At 36.0% G+C, this 14524-nt stretch overlaps 1 protein-coding gene across 4 annotated transcripts in view; it reads left to right on the top strand.

The window, feature by feature from the left end:
* Positions 1 to 14524, top strand: part of LOC125237376 (chloride channel protein 2) — a 129055-nt gene that overhangs the window by 82906 nt on the left and 31625 nt on the right. For 3 of the 4 annotated variants that reach the window (XM_048144389.1, XM_048144386.1, XM_048144387.1), the window contains exons 2-4: positions 11432 to 11594; positions 12112 to 12234; positions 14336 to 14464. In XM_048144389.1, the coding sequence (XP_048000346.1) occupies positions 11432 to 11594; positions 12112 to 12234; positions 14336 to 14464 (415 nt within the window). Of the gene's footprint in view, positions 1 to 2834; positions 2913 to 11431; positions 11595 to 12111; positions 12235 to 14335; positions 14465 to 14524 lie in introns of those variants that run through there. The other variant, XM_048144390.1, reaches the window with a different exon arrangement.

The raw sequence follows: 14524 nt of genomic DNA, 5'->3' as shown, positions 1-14524 counted from the left end.
CATACATACTTACTACAATTTTCTTTTCATTGACAGACAAAGATACAAGTTTTTTTTAAAAGTAGTGACGATATAACTTCTTGAATAAAATTGTTGAGCGCCTATTCTGTAGACGAAGCTTTCTGGCTTTCCTCTGTACAATCAGGTCAATTCGACTATCTTCATTTTTAGGGGTCCGTGGGCAATTACTTCAACTAGGAACCCTCATAGTTTCGTCGAAAAAATGTTTTATTAGAATTTATTTATTTATTTTTACGGCCCGTCTCCATCCTTACTTGGTAGATATTCCTCGAATCCGCACGAAGCGCTTTGCTTCTTCTTTTCTTATGCGCACTGCCAAGGAGTGGAATTCCTTGCCGGCGGCTATATTACCGAGCTCATCTAACCCGGCAACCTTCAAATCAAGAGTGAACAGGCATCTTCTGGGCGAGCTCACTCCATCGTAGGCCACGTCTTTGCCTTGGGCTAGTCTGTGGCCAAGAGTAAGCCCATTTATAATAGATAAATAAATAAATTTCCATACATCTCTTTCACCTGTCATCTCATCATTAACTTGCTTTCGTTTCATAATTATCATCTCTCACACAGTCCAACCACGTCTTCATTGGTTACTAGCTTACGTAATACGTAGGTACTGTATTGCTTTAAAAAAATCACAGGGTTGATTTTGAATGGAGCCCTATTTCATGTATTTGGTTTAAAAGTGGTTGTTCCTAGATTTATTACACAACCCCCGTTGACTCGTAACTAGGATATAGGTATTGACTTATATATACATGCCTTTGTACAATCTAATCCATACTTCCATACTAATATTATAAATGGGAAAGTGTGTGTGCCTATTTGTTTGTCCGTCTTTTACGGCAAAACGGAGCGACGAGTTGAAGGGATGGAGAGTGACATAGGCTACTTTTTGTCTCTTTCTAACGCGAGCGAAGCCGCGGGCAAAAGCTGGTATAGGTATATCTTACACAGATTGACTAAGCCTTGTGTGAAGTACATGGACAACGATTCATATATACAAATACTATCTAATAGGCCAGACCGGTCGTCAGTATGACTTACATACATGACTTTGTAAAATTTAATGTATAATCTAATTAAAATAAATAATTAGAAAGTCCTATTTCCGTATAATTGTTACTCATTGTTTGTTGTTCCGAGTAGTTTAAAGCGGATACTTTTTATGCATCAGCATTTTTATTGGATGAGGCCGTTCCATTAATTGGTAGTAATATATGCTATTCTTGCCACTGTATCTCAGTCCTGAAAGGTATCTCGGTACTGCGTATATCTTTCAGTATTTAAACATACTAACAGTTCTCCCGCGATTTCATTTTTGCCTTTCTTTGTTATAAATCGTGAAAGTTGCAGTGATGACCGCATTTTTTTAAACGACTGTAAAAAAGTTTAAGAAAACCAGTTTTCTTAGTAATTTTCTAAGTGTTGTAATTGCTTTAAGTTTTCACAATACATTTTCTATAGTTTAGTGTGATATTTTTAGAATGACGATTGGTTAGTGTCAATAAAGAGGTTATTAAAATGCTATTTTTAGAAACACTTGGTGATGACTGATATATTAAAATATCTTCAGGTCTGACTTTTGCGACTGAAGTGAGACTAGTCTTTATGTTTATAGTGTTTTTTAAAGTACGTGTGTGAAAGGTTTTACAATACAATACAATACAATACAAATACTCTTTATTGCACACCTCAATACACGAAACAACATAGCAAGTATAAACAACAACTTAAGAGTTTTACTTAAGAAGTGGCGTATAGAATTGTGTTTCGGTATCTGAGAACTGGGTTAAGGATGACGCTTAAATTTATAGCCTGTTTTATGGTAAGTATTCAAAAAGACTTAGGTACAATTTGAAAAAAAAAAAAATGATGACATTATTTGTACCTACATATCACTTAACAATATTATCCTTATAATCCTTCTGATGTACTTACAGGAGAAGCCTTATCCGCGTTAGGATAGGCCATCTTCCTTTTTCAAATTGTAGTAATTAAAAAGAGCCTGGGTAGTATCTATGTCTTGCGGGAAAGATACAGTGCCTCCATTTCTGCGATAGGTCCGCTGGAGAAATCAATTTCAAAGACCGCTCGCGCAAAACAAACTAGATCCAAAGGCTAGACCACAACTATAGCATTAAGAAATAAGATGTCTTAGGAGTGCCTACAGGCTTCCGAAGGTTCAACGCGTTCACCAGTAACGTAGACCTAGCTTCTAAAAATCTCAAGTATCCAAAATTACTATAACCCTTCTGTCCTAGAGCCTTGTTGACACAGCAATGTTTGGTTGCTATAAATAATTACTTAGGCATTTTCCAATTATCTCTGTTTGCCTTAGATAATCTGATATCTATAGCAAACAGCAGATTCAAGGCTGCAGAAGATTAAGCTTCATCTTCAGTAGCTATTAGACTTTCTTACTCTTTTATACTATCGTTAAGATTATCCAAAACTGGTGAATGTGGTACAAGTTGTTTTATGAAAATAATACTATATTTTATCAATAACATGCGAAGTCAGCGACAAAATTCGACTCGATAACGAAAAGTGCTAATCGATGAAATTAATACAGAAAAAGTTGAAATAAAAATGCAAAAGTATGAATTTAGCCAAAATGATGAAAACAAAAAAACTACTAAGTAACAAAAGACTGTGTGTATGCTATTGAAGATTGAATGTGATATTTTTAAATTCAGAATATCTTTCCAAATTATTTTAAAAACTGAAAAAGATTTCGGAGCGAACCGAGAGCAGAATCTTAGCTTTACGTACTAGTATATGAATAGTGCAATAAGGGAAGAATTTTACCGACTTTTGCCTCTTTGATTGAGAATCCTGTAAGAACTATGATGGATCAGGATGAAATGATTGAAAGAGGGAGCAGAGTGTTGGTATGTGTTCGTTATAAATCGTTTTTTTAATTAACCTTTTAGCCATTATTTTCTGAATATTAGAAAAAATATCGTTGTACATTATTTAGTAAATATTTATTGAATGTAAATTGTGACATTGGTAAAAAAATAAACTTTAATAATTTTCAAAAACTTCAAATCAAGGGTCAACAGGCTTGTGGGCGATCTCACTCCATCGTAGGCCACGTCTTTACCTTTGGCTAGTCTGTGGTCAACAATAAGCCCATTTGTAATTTAAAAAAATGTTTAATACTCATTTAAAGTTTATCCTTTTCTCCAGGATCTATTACGCTTATCTACGCTGTATTGAGTTACTAAAGATTGTTAATATTACCTTGTTCCATAATAACACCTTATACATTTTATTTAGTCTAAAATGCGACTGCAAAAAGAAGCAAAATTAAGTCAAACTCAAAACAAATAGTTGACTCGATCTCAACCAATGTGCGTCCGTATTGTGTCCTGATAAATGATTGCTAATATAATAAGTTAATTTTCTACGAGCAAGCACTTACTTTGAAAGAAAATTATAAATTCAACAAATACCTACTTTCAGTGATCTTAGTTATCTAGTGAACCACCTACCATTTTGAATATGCAGTTTGAGTGCAAACATGAAAATAAAACTGTCTATGGTATGGTTCTCTGAAACCTGGCCACTAAGACGAATCGAGCCGCGTCGAATCGAGTTCTCATACATTTGAATGCGATTCGACGCATCGCCAATGAACGCAGCAGAAAACGAACGAGACTCGACTCTGCGAATGCCAGGCTTTATCTGACATTCTAAGGTTGGCAACAATGTATTTCATACAATATTTTAATTTTCTACGATGAAGTGAGTGGTTTGTTAAGTTGGTAGCAATGTATTACAGAACTTTAACACCTATAACGTGCTACTGCTACAAAATGTTTTCAGGTTATAGACTAGATAGACTTGTCTTGACATCTTTTATGTAGGGTTTTAAAGTTCTATGCACGACCTTGTAACTCACGAATAACAGTACGGGAGTAGAAAAAGTTAATAAGCTCCTGTCACCATCCTATTTATAGTGTGTGCTGAAATCATAAACTCTTATAACGGCTTTAAATATTCGGGGCAGTTTTATTAAGCCTCATTAATATGTATAACAATATTAGGTTTTCTGTGAACTTGAACCAGGAACAAACGATTCCAAAGGAAAAAGGAGAATGGCTAGATTTTAACATTTTTAACAAGGATACAACTATTCATGAAAATTTGAAGAGCTAAGTGGGCCAACATATTCAGGAATCTAAATCTTCCTACCGCCCTTTATTATAACTTATTTTATTAGATAGCGGATGCCACATATAGCTTTGTGAAATGGCCTGGGCCACTGAAGTCTATTTATATTATTGTAGTTACTTCCGACGTTTAAAAGTATTGTTGGATATTTGCAAAAAAGCTTTACAAAAAAAATCTTTGAACCTTTACACACTTATTAGATTTGATAATGGACTCAAGAACTACAAAAAGTAACCATATATTATGAGCTCGGTAGTAGGTACGAGTTTCTTAGTTATGTTAGAGGGCATTTTCGCGCGAACAACCACCAACAATATTTTTTCTAATGTAGGTAAATTTTGTGTTTTTCCTACTCATAATCACGAGCCCTTTCGATTTAGGGTAAAAAAACAAGAGACAAAAACATGGTCCCAACATTTTCTATTATTTTGCATACTTTCCACTTTGTAACCGCTGTACAAAGTGTTTGAAAAATGGTAACGAAGTGGAAAAATTAAATTTGGGACGCTTTTTTTACCTAGTAGGATCGAAAGGGCTCGTGATTCTAAGTAGGAAAAACATTAAATTTACCTATTTTAGAAAAAAAAGTTTTTGATTCTTTTTTCGCGAAAGTGCCCTTTAGTTGAATTGTCTTGATGACTATTGAGTTGCCTGTTCAAAGAAAAAATCAGTTCGTTATTAGACGGGGAAGACAAACACTCATACTGTTGTTATTGTCCCAAGTAGGTGGGAACCTGACCTTAGGCACTGGTGCCACCAAAAACGAGTAAGCGATGCGCTATAGAAACGAACAAAATATAGTCTCTTCCGTGTAAATAAAAGAGCTCTCGCGCTCTCGGCGACGAACTATAACTCGCTCACGCTATCATAGCGTCTCTTTTCTTTACACGAGAGCGACTATCTTTTGTTCGTTTCTATCACCGATACCTCCTCTCTCGTTTTGGTGGGACCAATGCCATAAATTATTTTATTTAAAATGTATTATTATCGAAGTCTAAGGCCTGAGACGGCGTGCGAACTCGCATGCGATTTTAGTTACATTGCGCCCAACAAACAAAATATCCTTATAAAATCAATCTATAAGGGCTAAACACTCATAGTAGTTTTAAAATAGCATTCATTATGCCAGAGTTCCTTATAGCGGCTCATTATAAGAGAATTTGGCCTAATAGTACATTTACTCTTATAATTTGGCCATGTACACGTTAATAAGTCAAATTTATATGACTGCAATAAGGGTTTAAAAATATTTACTCTTATAGTAGCTTATTATAAGAGGATTTGGCCAATAGTACATTTACTCTTATAACTTGGCCATGTACACGTTAATAAGTCCAATTTATATGACTGCAATAAGGGTTTAAAAATATTTACTCTTATAGTAGCTCATTATAAGAGGATTTGGCCAATAGTACATTTACTCTTATAACTTGGCTATGTACACGTTAATAAGTCCAATTTATATGACTGCAATAAGGGTTTAAAAATATGTATTCTTATAGAAGCCATTTAAAATGCCTTTTCGCTGTATAATATTCAAAGCACTATAAAAGCTTTTGTTATGGCCAATTATTCTTATAAAAGTAATGCATAAGATAACTATGATGCTTTATGCCTCATTGGAGCATATTATAAAACGTCTATCCAGCAAACAAATTATAGCATTTTATAAAGTGTTTAAAAGAATTAAAGCAATACATTTTCTCTTATACAATAATTATAAAGGCATTATTCTTGAAAGTGTCGTATTAAAAGTTTTTATAAAACTTGATTCGTCATTTTGAAAATCCAGCGAATGTGAACAATCTGATCCCAACTTATCGATTAGTGGTTCCGTAGAGGATGCCATTATGGAATAATTATAAGAATATGCAGGCAAGCAGCAGTGACAGTAATACAGGTATATCGTTAAATGATGAATTGAGTTTGGATTTAGCTTAATAATTATATTTTTTGTTCTTATTTAAGGTGTCTGTAGCTCTGCGGTGAAAAATGTTAAGGTATATACAGCGGGGCCGCGGGGCAGATCTCGACTGGAGGGCAAATGTAACTGGTCCATTGTTTCCATGTTTTACAATGTTTACATTAGACTTATAACAAAACTCAAAACTCTTAATGTTTACATTTTTAAATAGAGTGTCCACCGGTTATACCAGACTAGCATGCACTCGGAGGTGGCCAATTATACATAACTGAGCGTATAAGAGACTATTACCAAGGCACTCAGTTTTTTTATCCATCAGTACCTACTAATATTAATTTTTAAGATTAACTTTATAAGAATAAGTTCCAAAAGTGTATTCCTTACTTTATGGACTTTAGTCTGAAATAAAAAAAAATCTTTTATTGCGGATTATCATTGTGAATGTTGGATGATCTGAATAAGTGAATACAATGTTCGGCTATTTTAAGAAGAAACCGATCTTATATGTAGTCCTTTTGGGACTAAGACAGATTAAAATTGAGGACAAATAAAGACAAACTCACTGTTTTTAAGATATTTATTTATGTGCAACGAAACCAAACCGATACAAGTAACTTTATAAGATTAATATTTTCAGTTCTATTGCTCACGATGTTGCTGTTTCAATGAGTCTACATACTTCAAAATATTAATATATTCTTCAGAGCGCCTACACGGTGGTAGAAATTGTAATTAACCTATCAGTAAATTTCCAAAATAATAAGTAGTTTCTTTTATCGAGGTCTTCATCAAATTCACAAAAGATATATTGATTTTCGTTTTCTTGTTTTGAATTATCAGCGCCATCTTTGCTTGGTGTGATTTTCTTACAACCTAAACTATTTCCTGCGTCCTCTTCCATTTTGCATGTTTTTTGATCCACCACTCCGGGCTTATTTTTGGGTGTAAGTAATGATTGTGACTGATTTTCTCCATCAGAATATGTGCCGTTTTATAGTTCATCTGTAATAAAAAAAAATATGTATTTGAAGTCTTAGGCTAGGCTGTTTATAGTTATCGACACAAAGTCCATTGTGATGGCGGTACTGAAATCGTCTGTGGTTTTCAATAGCACTTACTTACTAAGAGGAGGAGAAGAGTTGTCATCTTCACGTCACTAAAAACGGCTGACTATGTATCTCATCCACAGATTCTGTAACAATAACCATAATAATAAATATCAAATAGAGTATTTGACTCAGCATTTACAATAAATCAATAGGAAGTAATAAAATAAGGCACCAGAAGATTAAATATTCCGAAGCACAAGTTTGTTTTAAATTGAAAATTCTAGGTATAACTTCCTAATGAAATATTGAAAATATCAGTATTACCTGACATGCTGCGGACTACACGGTTTTATTTTGTTCTATGCCGGTTAATCGAACCAAACCTTTATCAAAGCGTTCCCCAAAATACCGGTTTAAAAAGAACGGTCTTTCGAACAAAAATGCAATTTCAAAGGTTTGCGCCAAGTACATGATAACTAGACAGCGGATTTCAGGTAGCGATTTAAATATTAATATGGATATGACTAGTGCAATTTTTTAAATACATGTCATGTGGTTTATAATCTACTAGCTTTTACCCGCGGCTTCGCCCGCGTAATAAAAGTATTCTTATTGAAACGTTTATAAAAAATAATATTTTCATTTGGATCCGTAGGTTTCTTTGTAGGTACATCTGTCCGCGATTATTTCGATTAAGGTAAAGCGGGGCAATTCTCGACTGGGGGGGGGGGGGGGGGCATTGTAACTGATCTATTTGCTGTACGGTCCGGTTTTGGCTGACTGTACCTTACACATATTACTATTGTTTTTAAAGAAATTCTTGCAATGATTGTAGAATTGTTACACAGCGACCACAGCGTAGGTAGTAGGTACGAATATGTATGTATTTTACCTATATAAATATTTATACTGGGGAAACTTCATACGACCCAAATAGCCAGTATCTCGACGCTATGGTCGGTAGGGTAAAAAGTACTTCCTTGCATTATCGCTTACAATTTTTTCCATTTTGCTTATACTTATTGCAAACGTAAACCTATAAAAGGCAAGCAAAACAACGATCTTCTTACAGCACATTGAATGTAATAGTTATTACGGATGCAGGATACTCGCCGATGCCTACTTACTAATCCCTTCCCACTGAGCCACCTGTATTTCACACTGCCTAGATATCGATTGCCGACCGATTATTACGACCTCAATCCCTATTCTTATCCCCGTCCCTATCTCTATCTTTGTCCCCGTCCCCGTCCCCGTCCCGTCCCGTCCCTGTCCCCGTCCCTCCCCTATCCCTATCCCCGTTCCCGTCCCCTATTTTTATCCCTATTTCTATCCCTTTCCCTATCCCTGTCCCTGTCCCTGTCCCTGTCCCTGTCCCTGTCCCTGTCCCTGTCCCTGTCCCTGTCCCTGTCCCTGTCCCTGTCCTTGCCCCTGTCAAATTATCATACTAGGAGGTGAACTTTGAAAAATCCTTTCTTAGTGCTCCTCTAAGGAACTTCCGTGTCAATTTGAAATCTCTTGAACCAGAAGTAAAGATAAAAACTAAAGCTATACTTATGGCTATTTTAATATTTTAACCCCATTGCACAACAACAGGGGAGAAAATTTCTTTTCCACCTCATTAAATTTTAAAATCGTTGTATTTATCGTGATCAGCGACCCGATAAACCATAAAAACGATACCCATATTGTGTTTTTGACTTTACCCCCTTTGCACCCCTTTAGGGGTCAAATTTTCAAAAAACCTGAAACATGTATTTAGTCATATGTCTTTAGGAATCCTCCTGTGAAGTTTCGAATAAAATAGTCAAACTAATCTTGTTTCCCCATACAAACTTTGAACCCCCATTTCACCCTTTTAAGAGGAGAATTTTGAAAAATCCTTTCTTAGTGCTCCTCTACGCCATATAAGGAACCTATGTGCCAAATTTGAAATCTCTAGGACCAGCGGTTTCGGCTGTGTGTTGATATGTCTATCAGTCAGTCAATATCTTCTTTTATATATTTAAACCCCATTGCACCACAACAGGGGAGAAGGTATTTCACTTCCGCCTCGTTAGATTTTAAAAACGTTGTATTTATCGTGATCAGCGACCCGATAAACCATAAAAACGATACCCATATTGATTTATTGACTTGATCACCCCCTTTTCACCCTTTTAGGGGTTAAATTTTCAAAAAACCTGAAACACTTATTCAGTCATATGTCTTAAGGAATCTTCCTGTGAAGTTTCGAATAAAATAGTCAAACTAATCTTGTTTCCCCATACAAACTTTGAACCCCCATTTGACCCCCTTAGGAGGAGAATTTTGGAAAATCCTTTCTTAGTGCTCCTCTACACTATATAAGGAACCTACGTGCCAAATTTGAAATCTCTAGGACCAGCGGTTTCGGCTGTGTGTTGATATGTCAGTCAGTCAGTCAATATCTTCTTTTATATATTTTTTTGATATTTAAACCCCATTGCACCACAACAGGGTAGAAGGTATTTCACTTCCGCCTCGTTAGATTTTAAAAACGTTGTATTTATCGTGATCAGCGACCCGATAAACCATTAAAACGATATCCATATTGATTTTTTGACTTTATCACCCCCTTTTCACCCTTTTAGGGGTTAAATTTTCAAAAAACCTGAAACACGTATTCAGTCATATGTCTTAAGGAATCTTTCTGTGAAGTTTCGAATAAAATAGTCAAACTAATCTTGTTTCCCCATACAAACTTTGAACCCCCATTTGACCCCATTAGGAGGTGAATTTTGGAAAATCCTTTCTTAGTGCTCCTCTACACTATATAAGGAACCTGCGTGCCAAATTTGAAATCTCTAGGACCAGCGGTTTCGGCTGTGCGTTGATATGTCAGTCAGTCAGTCAGTCAGTCAGTCAGCTTCTTCTTTTATATATTTAGATTATTATTACCTACATCGCACACCACAAACTTCACTGAATAATTAGATTAAATTAATGTTATTTTTTCAACAAACTACATTTAAAAAAAAGTATTTTATTCTAAATAATGGACTTTCAATTTAAATATATATAAGAAGCGAATTACTTTCATTTCTATATTCTTTGAGCCATAATAGAAGTTTTTACTGTGCAATGCGCAGAAGAAATATTAAAGAAATAAGTATAAATAAATATTTTTTTTATTTTTATTTATTATCATTATAACTTTTGCCCAATATTCACAAAAGCATCCAAAAAGGGTTTTACTTTTATGTTCCCATACATTTTTTCGTGTGTAGAAAAAATAATAAATATTGTATGCGAGTCATATTCATATTAATATTTAAATCGCTACCTGAAATCTGCTCTCTAACGATAACGTTATGAATTTTTAACTGGTATCCGTTACAAATATTTAACTAGATGGTAAGGTTCGGGATTTCACTAATTGTGAGAAGGAACCCTAAAGATATATAAAATGGCGAATCATAAGTAACACCGGTGGCTATTATAAAGTTTTTACGCTTATAGAGTATTTGTAATTGATGTGCTTACTGCTTTTACTCTTATAACAGCCTTGCTCAAGACATGTCAAAATTAATTAACCGCATTTTTAGTACAAAACCGTTGAAATACAAGGGCGCATTAATAATACAACACATTTTATATCACATTTCACCATGAAATTGGATTCCCACACAGTTTTCATAATAAATAAGCAAATAATTGTAATATGTAAAAGTTAACTTACCGTTTACTAACTTGCAAAATGGATGACTTGATGATGATGTACACATAAATCACTACGAAAAGCACAATAAACTTTTAAAACAGCATCCTGTTTCACCGTTATGAGTTTTACTCCCTTATATCTGATGATCACAAAACGTGTACAAGAGCTATTGCCCTTATTAAAGCTTTGAATATGATTCTTACAAGTATAATTGCCTTTATTAAAGCTTTAAATATGATTCTTATTAGTACATTAGCCTTTTAAAAGCACTTTTCTTGCCATTATAAGATTAACTTTCTTATTGCATGCCATTATAAAGCACGTACAAGATAAGAAAGCTAATAATATAGCAACTACAAGGGGGATATAAGGTTTTTGGCCTTATAAGGTGTGCCCAAATGCCCTCTTGTAAAGGGTTTACAAGGTTATTATAAGAGTACTATTTTTGGCATTATAAGCCACTATAAGACTAATTTTTGTTAGTTGGGCGGGCTGTTGAGGTCACATACAATTTTGCACAGACATCAAATACCGCAATGTAATAAAACTCATAAAACAAATCATCTTATTTTCCAGATGTATGGCCGCTACCAACGCGACCTAAGCGAAGCGGCTCGCGAGGAGGCCCGCCGGCTGCGGCGTCTGCGCAAGCGGCGGCGGAAAGATGACAAACTTAGGCAGAAAGAGTTAGAGGCTACGGGGAAAAGTCGGCCGAGGGGGAAGTTCGTCAAAGTACTAGGTGAGTTAGATGCTAGATTGTAGAAGATAGTTGTAGGTGTAAAGCTCAGTGAAGTGGCGGCGGAAAGGCAACAAACTTAGGCATAAAGGGTTAGAGGCCAAGGGGAAAAAGTCGGCCGAGGGAGAAGTTCGTCAAACTACTAGATGAGTTATAGAGATTGAGAACGATCTAGCAGATGACATGAAGATGACAAACTTAGGCAAAAGGAGTTAGAGGTGACGGGAAAAAGCCTAAGAAAAAGATTAGGAAAAACTAAGAAGGATGATGCAATGGAGATGAAAATAAAGCTGAGACGGAGGGAGGTGTAGGTCAGAGGAACGCACCGATTGGGGGCCAAAGTCACCGAGCCTTCAAACTAGTACTATTTGTGTAATACCTAGGTAAGTGAAGTGGCACGTGGATAAGCCCGCTGGCTTCAAAGGCGGGAGAAGATATAGCAGAAGGAAAGAGAGGCGAAATATTTTCTGAGTATCATCAAAAAAATCTGGATTTAATCTGATCTGATGCTTTCTTTCAGGTTATATATGGAGGCATACGTTCGCCCGGTTAGGCGAGGACTGGGTGTTCTTAGCAGCTCTGGGCATCATCATGGCCGTTCTCAACTTCGCGATGGACAGAGGAATCGCCATCTGCAATAATGGTAACTAATCATTGATTATTTATTTTACATTGAAAAAGGAATGTAAAGAGTGTAAAACCACCAAACTTTTTAGCAAAAAAATCGTTGACGGATGGTATACATAGAATGAATAAAGGCATTAAGTCTGCCAAGTGCATTAAAAAAAATAAAAAAAAAGTCTTAATAAACAAATCAATAATTTGTATGTCTGTTACTTCTCCACCACTTTTTTTAGACGAAAGAAGAAATTCGGAATACATTTTTTGTGTCAAACAGGTCTACAGTTCCATTCTACTCGTATCCTAATTCTTGGACTCAACTGTCTCATAAAATTAAACACGAATATTTTTATCATATGCTTTCCAAAGGATGTCAGGTATAGTACAATTAGACAACACGACATAATATATTTTATCTTGCATTTATTGTGCCTATAGTTAAAGTTTGCAAACCGCATGATACTTGATTCTAAATTGCGTAGAAACAATAAAGTAGATTTGCTTAAATCGCCAGTGTCAGTGTCCGTAAACAATATATCAACATACTCGTATATGTATACGCTTTAATTTGTCAAGACTGACGCTTCTATTCGCTTTAATTTGTTAATTATCTTAGTAGTAGTAGTAAAAACCCATAGGGATTTATTGGTGATATTATAGAAATACGAGAAAGACATCTAGACATTGCTCACATCATATCATCATCGTCATTTTAGCCATTAATCGCCCACTGCTGAGCATAGGCCTCCCTTCGTGTACGCCACTTATCCCGGTCCTGGGCTAATCTCATCCAGTAGTGCCCCGCAGTTTTTCGAATGTCGTCCACCCAACGAGCCAACGGATGCCAGGCGCTTCGTACATCCGATAGCGGCTACCATTATTCGGTCGAGAGCCCACGATTTTTTTGGATATGTTGTGTTTCCAAAACTCCCTTGGCATGCTGTTTAAAGTCTTACACAAGATGAGGCTTACTAAAACCTTTCGGAAACATTTCGTCACGTTTTCGAATAAAACTTTAAAAGTTACTTATGATATTAAAATATACGGATGTACTGACTTTAATATAGGTACTTATACGTATCGCGATTGACGATATGTTTCAAGTTATATAGTGCACGGACTCTAGCCGCCGCGAGCAATCATACCTCTGATGATGGGCCTCCGTATATTTACATACATATTTGAATATGTCTCACGAAACTTAAACGTCTACAAGTAAATACGGAAGGAGTGTACTAGTTTCGGGTCGATGGGTCGGCAACGCGCATGTGACACCCCTTGAGTTGCAGGCGTCCATAGGTTACAGTGACCGCTTTCCATCAGGCGGGCCGTATACCTGTTTGCCACCGACGTGGTATAAAAAAAAAAAATAGGCACAGATGTAGTGAGAAAATTTGCCTTCGTATTGTTACGGAAACATACGAACGTGTCATGCTATTTCAGTCAGTCTCAGTACAAGATGTACTGGTTTTGACTGAACTAGCATGACAAATACGAACGTTTCCGGAAAAATACGAAGGAAACCCTTTTCGCACTACATGTGATTATTCTTTATTGTATTGCAGTCATGTTCATAATACATTAGGTGTTACACATTAGAAAGGTAGTATGTAGGTACATGACACCCTGTAGGTACTCAATATTTCTTAGGTCTAGGTGCATGCATTTTTTACTTAATAACTATAACTAACTATAGCAATCCATACTAATATTATAAATGGAAAAGTGTGTGTGTCTGTTTGTTTGTCCGTCTTTCACGGCAAAACGGAGCGACGAATTGTCGTGTTTTTTTAAGTGATGATAGTTGAAGGGATGGAGAATGCCATAGGCTACTTTTTGTCTCTTTCTAACGCGAGCGAAGCCGCGGACAAAAGCTAGTTTGTATATAAAAACGCAAAACAATACAAAAAAATATATAAGTATAGACACATTATAAAAAACATAACCTAGGGTGCCGCCAATAGCGCGACATAGCCCAAGCTGCCGGTGGTTAGGGCTGCAGAGAAAGGAACCGTCGGACTATCCGTACCGTGCCAGAACTAGCAACCACCTATCGAGAGTCTCTCAAGATGTTGGTCGAGACTCTAGGAGACTATTATTATTAATCAGTGATTTGTTTTCAGCTCGCATGTGGATGTACAACGACCTGGCCACGTCTACATTCAGCCAGTACGTCGCGTGGGTGTCTCTGCCGGTGTGTCTCATCTTGTTCGCCGCTGGTTTTGTGCATATCGTCGCTGCGCAGAGTATAGGTAACATATCATCACTTTACCTCAAAACAACCGACGAAAAAGAAGAATTTGATACATTTC

This window comes from Leguminivora glycinivorella, chromosome 21 (assembly GCF_023078275.1).
Source record: "Leguminivora glycinivorella isolate SPB_JAAS2020 chromosome 21, LegGlyc_1.1, whole genome shotgun sequence".
Classification (NCBI taxonomy): domain Eukaryota; kingdom Metazoa; phylum Arthropoda; class Insecta; order Lepidoptera; family Tortricidae; genus Leguminivora; species Leguminivora glycinivorella.
The sequence above is the reverse complement of the archived record's forward strand: the minus strand, read 5'-3'. Positions and strand labels throughout refer to the sequence as shown.